The sequence below is a fragment of the Rhinatrema bivittatum genome, chromosome 6 (assembly GCF_901001135.1).
Source record: "Rhinatrema bivittatum chromosome 6, aRhiBiv1.1, whole genome shotgun sequence".
Lineage (NCBI taxonomy): Eukaryota > Metazoa > Chordata > Amphibia > Gymnophiona > Rhinatrematidae > Rhinatrema > Rhinatrema bivittatum.
Genome location: NC_042620.1, coordinates 242,874,628 through 242,892,878, shown reverse-complemented (window position 1 = coordinate 242,892,878; position 18,251 = coordinate 242,874,628). Strand labels below are relative to the sequence as shown.

General features: G+C 45.3%; 1 protein-coding gene across 7 annotated transcripts in view; it reads left to right on the top strand.

Moving 5' to 3' along the window:
- DOCK11 (dedicator of cytokinesis 11) overlaps positions 1-18,251 on the top strand; it is a 310,527-nt gene that overhangs the window by 75,003 nt on the left and 217,273 nt on the right. For all 7 annotated transcript variants that reach the window (XM_029606694.1, XM_029606693.1, XM_029606691.1 and 4 more), the window contains 5 exons: positions 8,090-8,224; positions 10,404-10,581; positions 11,431-11,510; positions 13,373-13,456; positions 17,432-17,572. In XM_029606694.1, coding sequence (XP_029462554.1) covers positions 8,090-8,224; positions 10,404-10,581; positions 11,431-11,510; positions 13,373-13,456; positions 17,432-17,572 — 618 coding nt within the window. The remainder of the gene's footprint in view (positions 1-8,089; positions 8,225-10,403; positions 10,582-11,430; positions 11,511-13,372; positions 13,457-17,431; positions 17,573-18,251) is intronic.

The following is an 18,251-nucleotide window of genomic DNA, read 5'->3' as shown; positions in this document are numbered from 1 at the left end:
CTGTTGCAAACTACTTAGAAAGCCATTTTAGGGTGCAGTATATGGCATTATTTATCAATAAGAATACAAATAGTAGGTCTCAGACCTGCATGCCTATTGCCCACCCGTGTTAACTTTGTGCCCAACCAAAAAATCAATTCTGGCTATGCCACTGGATAAAATTCCGCGTGTAGGCCACTGGTCACGTAATTTTATGCACAGGGAAGAGATCCTCAGGGGTCGGGGAGGGGGCTTGCACACTTGAGACGTGTGCATGTTTGAATTTTATAATGTACGTGCATACGTTTATCTGGAAACAGTGCCTGCACAAAGGGAAAGTTTTTCCTTTAAAAATTAGTTCAAAGCCTAAGGGGAAAAAGTACCCCCTGGATATTTGATATATTCTATTTCGAAGCATATTTAAATATGCAAAGTAATATACTCCAGTATGAGGGCTATTTCAGTTTCCAGACTAAAGCTTTAAGAATAACCCTCAATTGATTTATTGCTTTCCTTTCTCTTCTTCCCAGCTAGCTCAGGCTTTCCTGAATTCCGTTAACAGTTTTCGTCTCCATCCCTTCCACTGCGAGTCCACTCCGTGCATCCAGCGCAGCAAGAATTGCCCCCTTTAAGCCTCATATTGGGGCAGATTTTAAAAGCCCTACGCGCCGAGCCTATTTTGCATAGGCCCGGTGATGCGTGTATGTCCCGGGGCTTGAAAAAAGGGGCGGGGCAGGGGCGTGGCCAGAGGCCTATGTAGGGCCTCTAGGCTGGCATGCGCAACCTACGCCTGCCCAGAGGCAGGCGCAAATTGCAAAACAAAGGTATGAGAGGGGTTTTAGGTAGGGCTGGGGGCGGGTTAGGTAATGGGAAGGGAGGGGAAGGTGGGGGGGGGGGGGGCGGAAGAAAAGTTCCCTCCGAGGCCACTCTGAGGGAACAGGGAAAGCCATCGGGGCTCCCTTAGGGCTCTGCGCGCGCAAGGTGCACAAGTGTGCACCCCCTTGCGCGTACCGACCTCGGGTTTTATAACGTGCACGGCTGCGTGCGCATGTTATAAAATCGGGTGTAGATTTGTGCGTGCCAGGTTGGGTGCACCAATCTACGCCCGCGCGTAGGGATTAAAATCCGGCCCATTGTGACCACTTGTTGCAGAAATTCCTTTCCATCAAAACTTTTTTCTTGAGGATTATTTTTGTCTTGTCCTTGACATACCCCTCATTGTCTGTAGAGAATTTTAATTTTACTCATACACTAACAATTTCATCTCTCATTGTTTTGTGCTGAAGGGAAGATCCTTGGATAATTCTGGCCCTTCAATTCTGATTACTTCATAGCTGACCCTGAAGAAACCTCCTGATTCTTCCAGGATTGAATTCTTTGCACAAGGGCTCTGTGCCACGATGCCCTTCAGTCTAATGCACTTTCAATTAGGAGCATAAGGCTAAATTAGGAAGTAAAGTACGTCAAAGGAAATCAATTATTGCCTCCTTCATCTGCAACTGCAACCAGGAAGAAAAGAGCAATTGTAACAGCTGATGGTAGAGATGGACAAGTAATTTGTTTTTTGAAAACAAATGACCGGGTATTAGAAAATTCAGGTCAGATTCATTAAGGCTTTTCTCCCATTTTATGTCTATGGGAACAACCCTTAGTAGTGAATCAGGTACTCAGGTTATGAATGACATTGCAGAAATTGTTATACATTTTAGCAACATTTTGTTTGGCCACGATCAGGAAACCATGGATATTTGAATGTACTTAGCAATTCAAGCCTCACTGTTTTTCTTTGTCTTGTCTTATTCAGCCTTTTTATCTTTTATCCCTCAGCCTTTTTGTCTGCCTCTGTCACACACATTCAAAACACAACAAAATTGTCACAGGCACTGCAGCAACCACCGAGAACTTGACTAAAAACTTTATTGATTAGACTTTTGGAGGCCAATATTCAATAGGCTGTTTAGTTGAGAAATTATCCAGCTAAAGGTAACTGGATAACTTGTTCTGTATATTCAGCTGGATAAATATTTGAATATACCTGCTTAAAGTTATCTTGCTAATATATGCAATATTGGGCTGTTGGCCGTATAATGTAACTCCTCCCTGGAATGCCCCTGAAGCACCCTTTTTTTATCCAGCTAAATTATAGCCGGATAAGTATTTATATATACTGACACTTCACTCTCAATTGAGATATCACATCAGTTTACATTCAGGTACTGTAAGTATTTCTCTATCCCCAGAGGGCTTGCAATCTAAGTTTTTGTACCTGAGGCAATGGAGGGTAAAGTGACTTGCCCAAGGTCACAAGGAGCAACAGCAGGACTCGAACCCTGGTCTCCTGGTTTGTAGTCCACTGCCCTAACCACTAGGCTATTCCTCATAGTTGAATATGCCACCTTTGCCATTTAGATGGGTAACTTGTGAATTATCCATCTAAATGGCTTTTAAATATTGACCTCTTGGATTCTTTGCAGGTTGTGATACAATTTACTGGACCAAAGTAAAAAGTATTCAAAGACATCTTTATACACAGCCTTTTGAGGCTACATAGAATGATCCTTCTTCTGAAGTTGTCAGGATCTGTGTGATCTTAATAACTCATCTACAACATCATCCTTGGACAGTTCTTATTGCCTGAAAAATAGCGTCGTAACGAGCAAAAGAATCAGACTTTTTCCAGGACCATTGCAGCAACTAAAACTCTGTACTGGCCAAACATATGAAATCATTGGAGATAGTTTTCAAAAGGATTTACATGTGTAAGTAGGCTTTACGTGAATAGATGGGCTTTTGAAAATTGCTACTTTTACGTGCGTAATTCCTTTGAAAATTCACTCCATAGGGCTGAATTGTCAAAAGGTTTAGCACGTGTAAATGCACTTTACCCTTGTAAGTGAGCTTATGAAAATTACATGCTACTTTTACGCATGTAACTCCTATGAAAATAACTTCCTTAGGTGCATTTAGATTAATCTGAATTAGCTCAGCTAACAAATAAGAATCCATCTGATGGCTTGCTGAGGTGGGATTGGGGTGTGGATTTGGAGAGTTGGGGTGCCCTGTGGAAAAGGACTGTAATTTGTTGCCAGAGGATGTGGTTAGTGCAGTTAGTATAGCTGGGTTTAAAAAAGGATTGGATAAGTTCTTGGATGAGAAGTCCATTACCTGCTATTAATTAAGTTGACTTAGATAATAACCACTGCTATTACTAGCAACGGTAACATGGAACAGACTTAGTTTTTGGGTACTTGCCAGGTTCTTATGGCCTGGATTGGCCACTGTTGGAAACAGGATGCTGGGCTTGATGGACTCTTGGTCTGACCCAGTATGGCATGTTCTTATGTTCTAATTTCTAGATAGTACAAACATTTTATTAATTTTATTTTTGCTTAAAATTGAATTTGAATTTAGGAGCTCTATTTTTGGATTGTCCATCACAATCTGCTCTTAAGGAAAAAAAAAAGGATTGGATTGTCCAATTTCTTGCTGTCATAAGATAAGTGGATAAAATATATATTAAATTAATTTAAGAGAAATGCCCTTATTTGAAGAGATAAACAGCCTCTTGTCAAGGAGAAGTATTTTGTGAGGCACTCTGTTCCTGAATTTTTTTCCAGTCGTGATTATGAAAGTCAACTTTGCTGTTTGTGCTCCTGTCCTGGTTTCCTCCCCTGCGAACTTACAGCAGTCACAGTCTCAGCTACTATCTTAATTCATAGGCTGGTGCTAGGAGGAGGAGTTATCTTATTTGTCTTTCCATTTTGATGGAAAATTGATAAAGATCCATCAGATTGCAGGCTCATGAAAAATAGCTGAGAAGCTGACTTCTGAACTGAGGATGAACTCTTTTATATTCAGTTCCTTTTTTTTTTTTTTTTTTGCAGTTTTGATTTCAAACACAAAATAGTGAAGTAGTATAGTTGCCATGGTTAGCCTAGTTTGGCACACATAAACATAGATCAGCAAACAAGTTGTAGGCAAAACCTTTTATTGGACTAACTTATTATGTTTTTGGCGAGCATTTCAAAGGGTTGCACAGACCTGATGAAAGGAGTATAGTATGGTTCTGTATCTGTCTTTTAGTTGGGGGATGGATCTTTTCTCCATTTTGTTTCTGATTGTCTTAGAAGGTGCTTGATGTTTTTTAGTTCAGGCGTGTACCATGGTATTTTGTGTTTGTTAGCGGTCTTGATTACTTTTTTGATGGTTGGGCATTTGATCTTTGCAACTTCTGTGTTGATGGCTGTCCAGGAGTTGGGGGTGATGTTTGCACCATTCATGTCGATCTTTCAGTTTAATTGGCAGGATTTCGGTGATTTCATTGAGAGGGCATGGTTTGGTGAATTCGATGAGTTTGTTGATTCGGATTGCTTTGGTGGGTGGGTGGTTTAGTTGTAGGTTGGTGTGTATGAGTTTATGGTCTGACCAGGGGATGGTGGTGGTTGAAGGGGGGTGAGAGTAGTCTTTGAGATTGTTGATGAATATTAGATCAAGGGTGTGTCTGGAGTTATGTGTGAGGGTGTTGACGATTTGTTTGAAACCGATGGCTGTCATGGTTTCTAGGAGGAGTTTGCCGGTTGATGGAAGTAGGGTTTTGTCCATGTGTAGAATAAAGTCTCCTAGAATGATAGCAGGTACTATTATTATTTATTTAGTGTATTTAGCTCACACCTTTTCAATGTAGCTCAAGACAAGTTACATCCAGGTACAGTAGGTATTTTCTGTGTCCCCAGTTTACTGGCTGCAGCTTGTTAAAACTCCAGCAGAGGATATTTGCCTTCTCCCTTCAATCTGACCCCAGCGCAATCTCCCCTCTGTGCTCTGCCCAACCCCAGCACTCTCTCCTCCCCCCACACCCAGCCTGAACCCATTATTCTCACCCCAGCCCAACTCCCTCCTCCTTTCTTCCCCCAGATTTCTGATTCCCCATCCCCAGCCTGACCCCAGTACTCTCTCCCACCTCCATCCAGAGTCCAGCACTCTCTCTCTCTTCTCTATACAGCTTGATCCCAGCACTCTGTCCTCTTCCCAGCATGATCTCACCATATCCACTTCCCCACTTCTACCACTGTATCACTGCCCCGGCCTGCACAGGCAGATGTGGCTGTCACTGCTGTTTCCTTAGTCTGCTGGCATTTGCAGGCCGTTGTCCCTTCTGTTGGCTTCCAGCCACACTGGTGGGAGGTCAATGACTGGGCCTTCTTCCAGCCCACTTGGCCATGAGACACCATGTGCGTGGGCATGTCTCCTGGCCAGTGCATGCATAGTGACCATCACCTCTGGCCTCCAACAGACATTTGCCTCCTCAAGCATGTTATATACGAGATATGTTAATGGCAGGCTTTAGTTAATAGTACTGTCCCTAACGAAATTAGCTTTAGGCATGCAAGGGAGAAGATTAAAACCAGCCTAATGATGTGTGAGAGCTTTTAGTAGCGGTTGTTAGATGACCTGATGCCATGAGATATAAACTTGAACTGGCAGAGCAGGCCAGCAGATGGTCATATGATGGCTTTTGTATAATCAACCATGAAGGCATTTTAAATATTCTCTTCTAAGTCCTTGGAGATGCAGTTTGCTAGTACTTCAAAGTGGCGAGGGAAGAGCTGATGTCCCTGCTGATTACATATTACATAAACGTCTCAACCCAAAGAGGGCCACCTCCATTGGTGCACAGGAACTTGCTGATTAGTTTACCGCAGCAGGAATTGCAGTTTACTCTCACGGGGAGCTGCATTTGTGTGTTGAAAGATATCCATTTCGGATCCCATTCCTATGAATCAGTGTGACCTCTGCACTCACCCCACCATTCTCCTAATTTATGGCCCTGTATGACCTTTCCTCCCCACAGGTTACACTTTCCTTTCAAGTCTCATTTTCTTCAGAGAGGGTTCAAGTCTCTGTTCTGCTGCTTGTGTTTCTGCTCTGTTTACCCTGACTGACTGCAAAATGACAACTTCTGTGAGGACAAGGAAAGACAGCACCTGAAATATTAATAATTACCCATAAATATCCTTACAAATGAACTGCTTTCCGTACTGGGAGTGTGCACTTTAGGCTTTCTTGATATGTATGAATATGTATGCGTTTTTATATATAAAATAATTAGAAATAAATGTCAGCAAACAAGTGGTCAGTGGTAGCTTTTCATTGGACTAACTTGTAGCTTTCTGACTAGCCTTGAATAATTATTCTCCCTTTATTAGATCTGTGCGGATTTTACCTTGTACTTAATTAAATGGGTTATAACAGCCATCGTGTTACTTCACTGAAATGTATATATTTATTGATTTGATTTGTATTCCACATTTTAGGCACTTTGAAGTGGATTATGTTCAGGTACTGTAGGTATTACCCTGTCCCCAGAGGGCTCACAATGTAAGATATTGCTGTTATTGGAATCGCCGTGCACCCCCAACCCCCTTATAAGGAGGATTTTAGCTGTTGCAGAGTGGGGCTGTGCATTGGAGACATCTTGCAGTGAGGGTACCTGGGATGGTAGTATGTTTCTCTTCACCTCTTCCTACACCCCTAGCCCCTCACTCCCCTCCTAGGAGGGAAAACTGGAGATAGAAACGGGGAGGCGGGGGAAGAGAGATCCTTCAGAGGCAAAATAATAAATTGAGAGAGATAGAGCAATGGGCTGAAGGAACCTACAACTAAAAGAGATGACCAAGGCAGGAAAGAGGAAGGGGTTGAGAGGAATAAGAGAAAGGGGAGAGCGTAAAAATGATGGAAGCCTGCAGCGACTGCCAGCAAGGGAAGGGACGGACGTTGAAACTCAGTGGCAGGGGTTACTACTGGATGCAGAGCAGCGGCCAGCTCAGCCCTAGATCGACGAGCAAATCGTAGGTGATAGCTTTCCATTACGCTACCTTAATACACGTGAGACTAGCAGGCCCCCATGCACTAGAGTGCGCCGAAGTTTGCAAAGCCTGCTTCGTGCGTAAAAAGAGCAAGGTCTGGTGCTCGAGTTAGGCTCGGGCGCACAATTTTTTTCCTTTTTACACAGGAAGCAGACTTTGCAAATTTTCTTGGCTTTGCATGCGGTAAACGTATGTGCACTAGTTCACTCTTGTGAAATTTTATGCTAATCCAGTTAATGAGGTGCTGCAATGCAAAATCATGCAAAGCAGCTCATTACCTGGGCGCAGAGCCAAAATGCGCATGGAAAGAGCTTCGCAGGCTGGTTTTTAATAAAAGAGAGAGAGAATTTTTTTTTTTGCAAAGTTGTCCATAAGAATCTTCTGTGCGTAAGTTTTGTGCCAAACTTATTTGCATATGAATCCTGGGAGAAAAAATAACGTGTGTGAAAACGTAACGTGTGTGAAAATTGTGATTATCGCACAAAATTCGGCGCACTTTAGGACATCACCTCTGGCTTTTGAGAGCTGTGATCCCTTCATCAGGGTAACACAGTTGTTCCCTTGTGCAAGTTACCAGTGTATTAATGTAGTTCAGTCAAAAGGTATAACCTCCAGCATGTGTGACTTTTATTTCTACGTATCCAAGTTGACTAAGACCAGTCTTTAAATGTGTCTTCCCCTGAGACATCAAAAATCTTTAAAAAAAAAAAAAAAAAAAGGTCAACAGGATGGTTTATAATAATAATTATTCAGCACTGAAGAGCTCTGGAACGCTTTGGGAATGGAATAATGGTCAAGCCTGAGTGTTCTGACAAGTGCTCCGAGCAGGCCTGTTACTTCCGCTCGCTTCATGGGAGTGAAATGTCAGGGCTTTGTGTTTGTTGCCTCAAGCTGCAGAAACAAGGAGCAGGTGTGTGTGTTACCTGTGATTTGATTTTAAACCGTTTAATGTATTCACTCTTATTTTTATGTCTTTTGCTAATCGGCCAAGAAATAGCCAGGCTGAGTGATCAGTCAATGGGTAAATGACTTAAAAGTTTTGTATATCATTTGTAGTAACAGAAATATGTGCTTTGCGGATTTACGGCACTGTGTGATGTGAGTAGTATTTTTGCTTTGTTTTACTGTCACATAATCCAATGGTAAAAAAAAACAAAAAAACCCACGTTCCTGCTATGAATCTTATGTACTAGAAAACATGACTGGGTCTCGGTTTGGTGATGCTGTCTTTACATTTTTTTTAGGTATTCAGAAGGAGATACTTTTACCTAACACAGCTCCCTGATGGCTCCTACATTCTTAACTCCTACAAGGATGAGAAAAACTCGAAGGATGCCAAAGGCTGCATCTTTTTAGATTCCTGTATCGATGTTGTTCAGGTACACGTCTGCTGAACTCTTTAGCAACTCTTGTGCTTATATGGCTTTATGTGCAACAGAATACATGCTAGAATAAGTACTTCCCCCCCCCCCCCCCCAGCATCACCTTCTACATAGCCAAGTAGATTTTATTAAATGCAGGGTTTGCGCATCAAAAATGTGCTTGTTTTCCAAAAATATGTCTCTCCATGGTGTAAAAGTTCATCAGGTATTTATGGTTAGGGAAGGGGCTGACTCAGTGGCCCAGTGGGAGTGCTGGGTCCTGCCATGTGGGAGACCTGGTTTCAGTTCCCGGCAATGGTGTTGGCTCACTAGGCTGATCGGGGCTGGGGGATACTGAAGAGGTGGTGTACAGCCTCCAGGAAAAGAAATCCCATCCTTCATGCAGCAGGTAGGGCTCAGGATCTGTGCCAAGCATGTGCATTCAAACAAATGGCTTCAGTTTTTGGTTCGGTTTGTTAAAACCGAATCAAAAATTGAGTCTTCCCAAAACACTTGAAAATTTGCAACCTCTTTTAGCAAATAGCAATACGCTATTTGCCAAAAGATTTTTTTTTTTCTAGAAAAGCCGCTCCTCTGCAGCCCGAGCTTTACTGCTTCTCGGGGGTTTTCATAGCAGAAAGGGCCAGCTCTGAGACTGGCACCATTTTGTTCTACAGCTGTGTGTTTTATAGCCTTGAAACATATTGGCACTACTTTTTGAGCCGGCTGGCACCAATGTTTTAACCAGGAGCCATGGGGCAGGACCAACCCAGCCCCTTCCTGCTACAGAGACCCCCATGCAAGGAGTAAGCAGAGGCTGTGGGAAATGCGGAAGTCTAAGTGGGGAGGGGGTTGGTTCTCATCTTTTATTTTCTTGTTTTTAAAATTGAAATGTTTCTTTTCAGTTTGGCAAATGAACCAGGCCGAAATAAGCATTAAAGAAACTGGAAATCTGAATTTTAAAAAACCCAAAAATGAAAAAAAAAACTAAACAAAATGAAAATATTTCCCATGCACATTGCTGGTTTGAGTTTAAAAAGAGCCACAGTCCGTGATCCCCACCCCCATTGAGGATTGAAGCTGCAATGGTTGAACTGTACAGGGGAGGAGAGAGGTATAAAAAAAGGGTAAAATCCAATATAGGTGCAAGTGAAGGCTCAAGGTGCCATAGCTGGATTGAACTGGAAGCCCAAAAGAGCTGGACAAAATTGCTGGGTGAGAAAAATGGCTTTAGGAAATCTTTTATTTTTTTAATTCTTGATAATGTGCCATGTGCATCTGTGTGGGTTATTTTTCCATTGATTTAATTGTCGCTGTAGTCATTAATGATCCAATGCTTATGACTGAAGACAAAAATGTCATTTTATTGCTCTGTTCATCACTGGTGTCTTGAACCTCACAGAGCTGCTGTGACACCAGATTAGTGGAACTGGACTCTGTTATCTGTTCGTAGTTGAGCAGGTGCCCGCCCGGGCAGTTCCCTGGAGCAGTTGTGCTAAGGCTGCATAGCCATACAGTTTTTAGATGAACGCGCTGAACAACGTGCACTGTATGAAGTATACAGCACTGAAAAGGCCATCTGAAGAGGTGGCGATAGATAAAACGAGTCTTTCGCATGGCAGGCATTTTGCACGTCGGCGTGTTTTTCTCTCTGACACGGCTGAACATAGCGTGTTACAGAACCGCATCTGATATTCCGATGAAAGCAGCTCGCTGGCCGTAGGTCCCGGGTTTGATTCCCGGGTTAAGTGTTCCGTTCCCTGGGCTAGCAGTGGCCGGGGATGCTGTGGCGGCAGCCCTCACCGTCCTGGGGGGGGTGGGAATTTGAGTCATAGTCATCGTGCAATGGCAGCATCTACTGGATGGACTCAGAGCCCGCAACTGCAGGGTTAGAGCCGTGGCGCCTGACTCCTGGTTGAAGACTGTTGCTGCAATGACTTGAGCCAAGTGAGCTGGAGGCAGATATAAAGTGAAAAAAAAAAAAGCAGGCAGTTGCAAATGAAGTCTGATGGCATCGTAGTCCGATAGATGCAGGTTTCAATTGAGCTGGTTGCCCACAGGAGCAGGAGTTAACTGCCAAAAAGAAAAAAAAAAAAAAGACATCTGCATCAAGCTTATTTATGCTGAAGCCAAAGGAAAGAGATGTCTGAGAGCTGCAGTCTGAAACAAATGCCTTTCTCTCTCTCTCTCTCTCTAGTGTCCCAAGATGCGCCGCAATGCATTTGAGCTGAAGATGCTGGATAAGTACAGTCATTACCTGGCAGCCGAAACAGAACAGGAAATGGAGGAGTGGCTGGTTACTCTCAAGAAGATCATCCAGATCAATGCCGACAGTTTGGTCCAGGAGAAGAAGGACACAGCGGAAGCTGCTCAAGGTCACAGTTCAGGAACTAAATATTTAAATCCCTGTTTTCGGCCTGTGCGCTGGTGAAATGTGCTTCCTTTCGGTACTCCTGGAAGGGTCTGCCGTGTGATGTCACTAGAACAGGGTAGAAACCAAACACCTGCTTCCCTGGTTAAATGTAAGAGGTTCACCTTTTAAGGCAAACATAAATATTTTCAGACATCCAATCCTGTTTGCAATTTACAGAATGTAGTTGGAGGGAAGGCATCATGGAGCGTCTTTAATTTTGTTAGAGCAAATGGCAACCTGCACAATAGTATGGTCTAGGCAGGACTATCCTCACTGGGAAGGGGGGAAAGAGGGGAATAGAGGCAACTATAATTTTGGGATTCTAGGGCCCCTGCAGCGGTTGATTCACCCTGAGCCCTGCACTCTCCTAAGGTCAGTCCTGGATCTGGGTTTGTCTCTCCCCTTCTCTTTCCCTCACAGGTTCCTTGCCCTTCTCCTTCCCCATCCCATCCCATCCCCTCCTCTCATCCCCTCCCCCCCCCCAATACTTCCACCTCCCTCAAATGCCCTTTTACTCTCCTGTCCCTTTCCTTTGCCCCCAGATTCCTCTGCTTCTCTCTCTTTCTCCCCCTGGGTTCCTCTCCTGCCCCCTCGCTTATCCTGCACTGAACCAATGTCTAGAGGAACAAGGAATGCCTGAAGATCACATGTGCACAGAAATGGTGAGTTCCTTTATCAGTATTAGTGTATGGATCAGATAGGTTCTGGCAGATCTTCAAGAGTCCCAGTAAAGTTTCCTGCTCTGATTAAGATTTTAAAGAACATGTTTCTGTGCCTGTAGTTATTGTACCAGCTTTTCTTGAATTTGTAGATGATGATACAAGCGTGCAGGGGAAATCAGAAAGCATCATGGAAAGCTTGGAGAGAAGCGTGCATCCTGAACTAGTGAAGGTAATCAGTTTCCTAACAGGCCGATACAGTAAAGTGCGGCCGCGGTTACCCTGCTTCTAACCTGCTTTCTACTCACAATTTGGCCGCGTTAGTCCTACCTGCGATTCACTATCCCTTTTAACCCATCCTTACCGCCTCTTTAAATCTACGGGTAACCCTTTCTGCCCGCGGCATGTATATGAGATGTAAACGATGGGATTAGCTATTCCCTCCCAGTAACGAGCGCCCTGATTATCACTTTTTAAACCTGCAGTTTTGCCGTGCGTTTAACCTGCTAATTTACCACCTCCCCCTACGCCTGCATTAATGTGGAGCGTCAGGCAAGCCGAGACGAAATTTCACGGGCCACGGAGCAGCCCCAGCCAGCCCCGCTTCACTGCCTGACCCCCTAACTCCCCGGGACAAGACCGAAGTGAATCGGGCAAACTTTCCGCCAGCCCCCGCTCACCTGCCCTGGCCGCGTCCATCTCCCGCGCTGACAGCTCCTGCGCGCGTAAATCCGGCCCAGTATGAGCAGAAATACGAGCTCCTACGGGGTTGTGTTAGGCACAGTGATTCCGCGGGCACGGGGCCGCCGTGACCAACACCAACCACGGTGATCGGGCTGACCGGCCCACCGGGGCATGCCCGAAGCCTCGATAGGCCAATCCGTCTCTGCACGTGAGAGAAGGAGCCAGGAGTGCAGTGCCTGAGCAGAGCGGCGGCGGCAGCAACGACACAAGGCGTATAAAGCCGCCGCTGCTGCTGTTACTGCTGCCCTCACTACTGCGCCGGCAAAAAATAAATAAATAAATAAATAAAGGCAAAGCGAGTGCAGAAGCCTCCGGGGAGGCTCCCGGGCTGTGTTAAAAGATCGTGCGGGGCTTGGTGTTGGTCACAGCGGCTCCATGGGCGCGGGGCCGCAACCACCAACACAGACCCCCTATGAGCCTCCCGCCTGGCTTACCACACGGCCGCTCGCTCTTTCTTGCTGCCCTGTACTGTATCAGCCTGTAGGTTATCCAGCTAACTTGGGTATTGCTGTTTCTGGTCTGACCAAAGAGCAGTCCTAAAGTTAGCTGGGTGAAGTTAACCGGCTAACTTCAAGGTAGCTGGCTATACTCAATAGTGCCAAATTAGCCCGATACGTTTACCCAGCTAACTTTGCTATCCAAATAGTAACTGAATATGTACCTTGAAGGGTTCATGTTCTCAGCTTGGACACTCAGATTAAGATTTCCTCGTGGATGATGCAGATCTCAAGCAGTGTCTGCAGTATTTCAGCAGGTAGGGGAAATGGGCATTTCAGATGGGTCTGGAGGTTTTTCTGTTCCCCTCCCCAGCAAGTAGAGCCTGTGATTTACTACTGGCAGTGTGAAAGGGAGTGCTGCGATCAGCAGAACATTTTTTTTTTTTTCAAATTGGAAGTTGTCTTGGCTCATGCCCCTTCCTGCCCAGCAGGCTTCTGCAGGTCTCCTGTAGCAGCAGGGAAGGACTGCAGCTCGGCACTTTGTGCAGAGCTGCTACTTTTATATGGAGAGCGTGAAAAGAGTAGAAAGCACTGCAGTGCCCTCACTTAGGCACCAGTGCTGAGACTCGGCAGTGACTGATCCCATAAACCCAACCTCACAGCCCCCACATGTAACCTGGAGTATTCCTGGAATGCCCAAGATCCTCCGCTAAGGAGTCAAACCTGGCAGTCACCTAGCCCCGCACATGGGCTTCCTGCCGGTGGTCCACATGATGAGGCCTTCTGGTGGCCATTCCGCTCACTCTCTGTACCCCCACTTTTAGTAGAGGATCTACAGCAGTCAGATGTCACAATTATTATTAGCGCTGGTGAATACTTTAATCTATAACTTGATTCCCGTTGCTTTTTATAGTATGGAAGAGAAACTGAACAACTGAATAAACTAAATAGAAGTGAAGGCAGACAGAAGCTCTTCTCTTTTGACACTGATGTCCAGGTAATTCCTGCTGTTTTACCTACATATTCTTGACAGGTTCGAATGTTCAGCTTGAGGATGAGATATATTTCCTAAATTGCTTTTTTTCCATGACATGATCCAACCTGTCACACAAATGATACAGCACTTTGAGCCAGCCCATGGCCTTGCCGCTGCCATTAAGTAAAGGATGCCCCGCTGTTGTAAAACAACCTCTTCAAAGTGTGTGTGTGTGTGTGTGTGTGTAAAATCTTTTCAGTAGTACTACCACGTGTGTAACTTAGTTAAAGGGATAGCACAGAGTTCCGTTATGGACACGTCATCTGTGCTTAGATAACATAGTGTGGCTGCATAGACAGAAATATTAATCTTGATGTGAGAGAACACTGAATCATTTCAGATCAGCCATGGGCATCCGTTGGCTCTCCCAGGACCCTGCTGCTGACAGCTGAGGTATGAGTGCACACAGCAACTGATGCCCCTCACAGGCTGCGTCTTAGCCCGTGGGGGCTGCATATCCTCGGCATCACCTTCGCTCCATGAGAATTGAAATAGGAATGTGGCTGTGTAGGGACGTGCAATAGTTTTTCCCGAATTAGGCAATTTCAACGCCTCCCGTTAGCGTGCTCTAACCCTAAAGTCGTGGCCCCCCCCCCCCCCCCGAAAAAAAAACCCCCTGAACCGCGGGAAAAACAAAATTCCTGTGGGGGGCTCCAAAACGAAGCCCAACACAAAATATTTTTACCCGAAGCACATCTCTATGTCTGTGTGTGTGATTTGGACCTGCTCACTAAAGCCCAATTCCAGCAGGGTACAAAGAAATTCGTGCAGGAGTAAATTTAATCACGAGGCGTATCCCCAGCTACTCCAGCACAGGAATATTTCATTACTAAGGCCTAGGAGCCCAGGATCCAGGACAGCTCAGGCTGGCAAGGGGTTGTGGGGACCACAAGAGATGAAAGGCTGAAGCCCTAGAGAGGAATGCATATGGAAGGCACAGCCTTATGTTCTCGAGTGCTCTTTAGCTGGGAATAAAAGCTGATCATCAGTCCAGAAGAGACTCCTTAACCTCTGATGCAATGAATGGAGAGCCAGGAAAAGAAAATTGGAGTCCTCCTTGGAGAGGGCTGAAAGGGGGAAAAAAGGATCAGGTGGAAATCCTGTGACTGCACTAATATCTATATCGATATGCTGACATGGAGGGATGCAGGAGCAGGCCCTGTGCTTAACTCCCCGTTGCAAACCAAACCAAACCAAAATAAAACAGGGTGTTGACCATGTCGATGGGCAAGGTGATGGTAACTGAAATCCCTTCCCTTTACTGGCAGCGGTTCTGTCCCAGCAGGCGAAGAGCAGTATGAGCTTAGGGTGCAGGTTCCTAAAAGAACCCAAGAAGTGAAAAGTTTGTACTGAAATTAGATTGGAATTTAACTGGTGAACTTAATTGGCATCATTCAAAATTTATTTTTTCTTTTTAATCTGGCCTTTATGAGCTTGTTATAGTATCTTTGAGTCTGTGACTAGTCACGGGTATTACTCTTTTCAGAAAGGGACTGTGCCAAATCCTCTGATTTAAGAGGGAATTTTTTCTAAATGTACGAAATATATCTAAGATATCTCTGTCCCATGATTGGCCTGGGGTTGAAATCTTCCTGCTAGCAAACTGTACACGTGGACCCATTAGTTATGGTCCATACCAAGTCCAGGCTTTTTTCCTGACGGTGCTTCTTCAGTAAGGGGTAGATTTTCAAAAACGGCGCGTTAGCGTACTTTTGTTGGCGCTCCAGGCGCCAACAAAAGTACGCGGGATTTTAGTAGATACGCGCGTAGCCGCTAAAATCCTGGATCGGCGCGCGCAAGGCTACCGATTTCGTGTAGCCGGTGCGCGCCGAGCCACACAGCCTGCCTCCGTTCCCTCCGAGGCCGCTCCGAAATCGGAGCAGCCTCGGAGGGAATTCGCTAACGCCCTCCCCTCACCTTCCCCTCCCTTCCTCTACCTAAACCCCCCCCCTACCTTTGTTGGGGGATTTACGCCTCCCAGAGGGAGAAGTAAATCCCCGCGCGCCAGCGGGCCACTGGCGCGCCTAGATGCAACCCGGGGGCGGTTCCGGAGGGCGTGGCCACGCCCCCGGACCTCCCCGGGCTGAAACCACGCCCCCCGGGCCCGCCCCCGAAACGCCGCATCCTGCCCTGAAAACGGCGCGCCGCTCGGCCCCGCCCCCGACACGCCCCCCTCGGAAAACCCCGGGACTTATGCGAGTCCCGGGGCTCTGCGCGCGCTGGTAGGCCTATTGAACATAGGCGCACCGGCGCGCAGGGCCCTGCTCGCGTAAATCCGGGCGGATTTACGCGAGCAGGGCTCTTAAAATCCGCCCCTAAGTGACTCGTGCTTACTGAAGGCTGTTACGTACACCTGCCTACAGCATTGTAAAAGAAATTCCAGAATAAAGGACCTCGGATTCCCAAAAATATAACAATCAATAGAATGCAGCTAACTTCTGTGGAAAGCCCACTTTTAAAAGCTTGTAGCCACGGTCTGGTCTGCGTCATCTGCATACCACTTCACTCTAGGAACCAGGGCTAAGGATTATAATCGGCGGGTTTTGGGTTCTTTTTTCCACCTAGAGGAGGCCGTGTGGTAAGTGTTTAGTTATGATGCCAATTAAGTTCACCAGTTAAATTCCAATCTACTAGCAGTACAAACTTTTCACTTCTTGGGTTCTTTTTTCCACTTCTTTGACAAAAAAAAAAAGAAAAAAATCAACTGATAATCCTTGCAAATTAGTTATAGAATAAAATAAAATAATATTTATTCCTTTCTGTGCTGCTGGCTCCTCTGTGTGCAGAAATAGTGACCAGTGGCAGAGAGCTTTTGTGGGCAGCTTTCTGTCTGGCTATCTAGGCAGCAGCTTGATTTTGATTGGCTGCCTTTCAATTAAATTAAAATTAGATCAGAGATGCTGCTTTTTCAGTGGTCTTCTTCAGGAGAAATATTTGTTTTTCCAACATTTTTAAATAGTTCAAAAAGCACCATGCGGCAGTGCTAGGCACGTGGAATAACAGAATTGGCTAGCTCAGGACATTTCCGTCTAACAGAGACGGCTGCGTTTTGAAGCTCTGTGTCTCAGAGCAGGGCTTGTAAAGCGCAATCCAGAAGTACGACACGGGAGATGATCTCATCACCACCACCATCCCCGCACAGGAAGTGCTGGATACAGTAATTCTATTACACAAGCTATTAAAAGTTATTAGATGCTATGTATCCTTTCATATTTTCCTTCTTGTGGTGCACTACAGAAAACAATGTTGCTGCAGGAATAATTTCATAAATATGTAAAGCTACAATGACCTCTGGCGTGGTACCTGATAAATAACAATAAGAAGGCATCACTTTAAGCCTTAAATCCAATGGGGACACTAATGAAAATGTTCATCCTCTTTTCTCTAGCTTACTACCCCATATGGTCATGAAATCTCTGTAGCAAAGGTGCTGCAGCTAGAACTGCACCACTGTAACTTCTCAGTACATGAGTTCCAGCACGCTCTATGGTATCTTGATCTGTGGGTATCAGGGAATCGTGCCTAGAAGCATGAGGATGGACTAAGGTATTGGTTATCAAATTGGTCCTTGGAGACCATTTGGCCAGTCTGGTTTTAGGGATACCCACAATGAATATGCATGCGATACATTAGCATATGGTAGAGACGATGAATCCAAATATATCTCATGCATATTCATTGTGGAAATCCTGAAAGCTAGAATGGCTAGGGGCGGTCCCCAAAGACTGGAATGAGAATGGTAGGACCAGATGGCTTCTAGCCCCTTTATCCTATGATATTCCTGAGAATCCCATGCCTCCATTGCCCTGGTGGTATCAGAGAGACAGGGGGCAGCATAACAATTTTGGGGCATGCCATCCTTAAACGTTTCCAAATGACAAGAAGATTGTAAAGAGCGATGGCGGCCGGCACCTTATTCATACATTTGTTTTGTAGAGGTTGGACTTCTCAGGCATTGAGCCAGATGTACGGCCGTTTGAAGAGAAGTGCACCAGATGTTTCACCCTGAACTGCCATGATTTGTCCTTTAATCTTCTCAGCCTAATAAGTGAAAGGTCGGATGGACCCTTGACAAATGTATGTACTTTTCACACCAAGGCTCTGTTGTCTCTAGCATGTTCCCACGATCCATCAGATCAGTGGTGTTCCGAAGCGTCGCACTGTAATTGATAATCTTGGGGAAGACATAAGGCTAGGGAGGATTTTAATAGATTTGAGAGAGAAAGAGCTCAGCCTGGCTGAATCTGTTGTGTGACGTTAGCTACAGATGAATTTTAAGGCATTGATTGGAAGTCATGTTTCAAGCAGACTCAAAGTCCAGCAAGACTGTAATGCTCTCTTTCTATGTGAAGCACTGAATGTAAAGAGCTGTAGCCCCATTGCAAGAGTAAACAATTAACAGTGTTGCAGTCCTCTTAACTTCAGGCTGTTCAGGAAGCTTCTCCTGGAGAAATGTCCATTCATGAGAGGACAGAGACAAGTCAGCCCTTCCAGGAATGAGTTGGGGAGATTGAAATAGTACTCAAGTGCCAATAATTACATCTAATATTCTATACAGAAAGGATATATTGAAAAGCTAAACTAAACTGCTTGATGCAGCCATTCACATAATAGTCCTGGGGGAATTCTGCGCTACTGCGGAGCGTAGAATTTACGCAGAGTTCCCCTCCTGCACAGAATTGCCATTTTCTTCGCAGAATTTGGCAATTCTGTGCAGAAAATGGCAGAGGAGACCCTAGCATGCCGCAAACAGAGT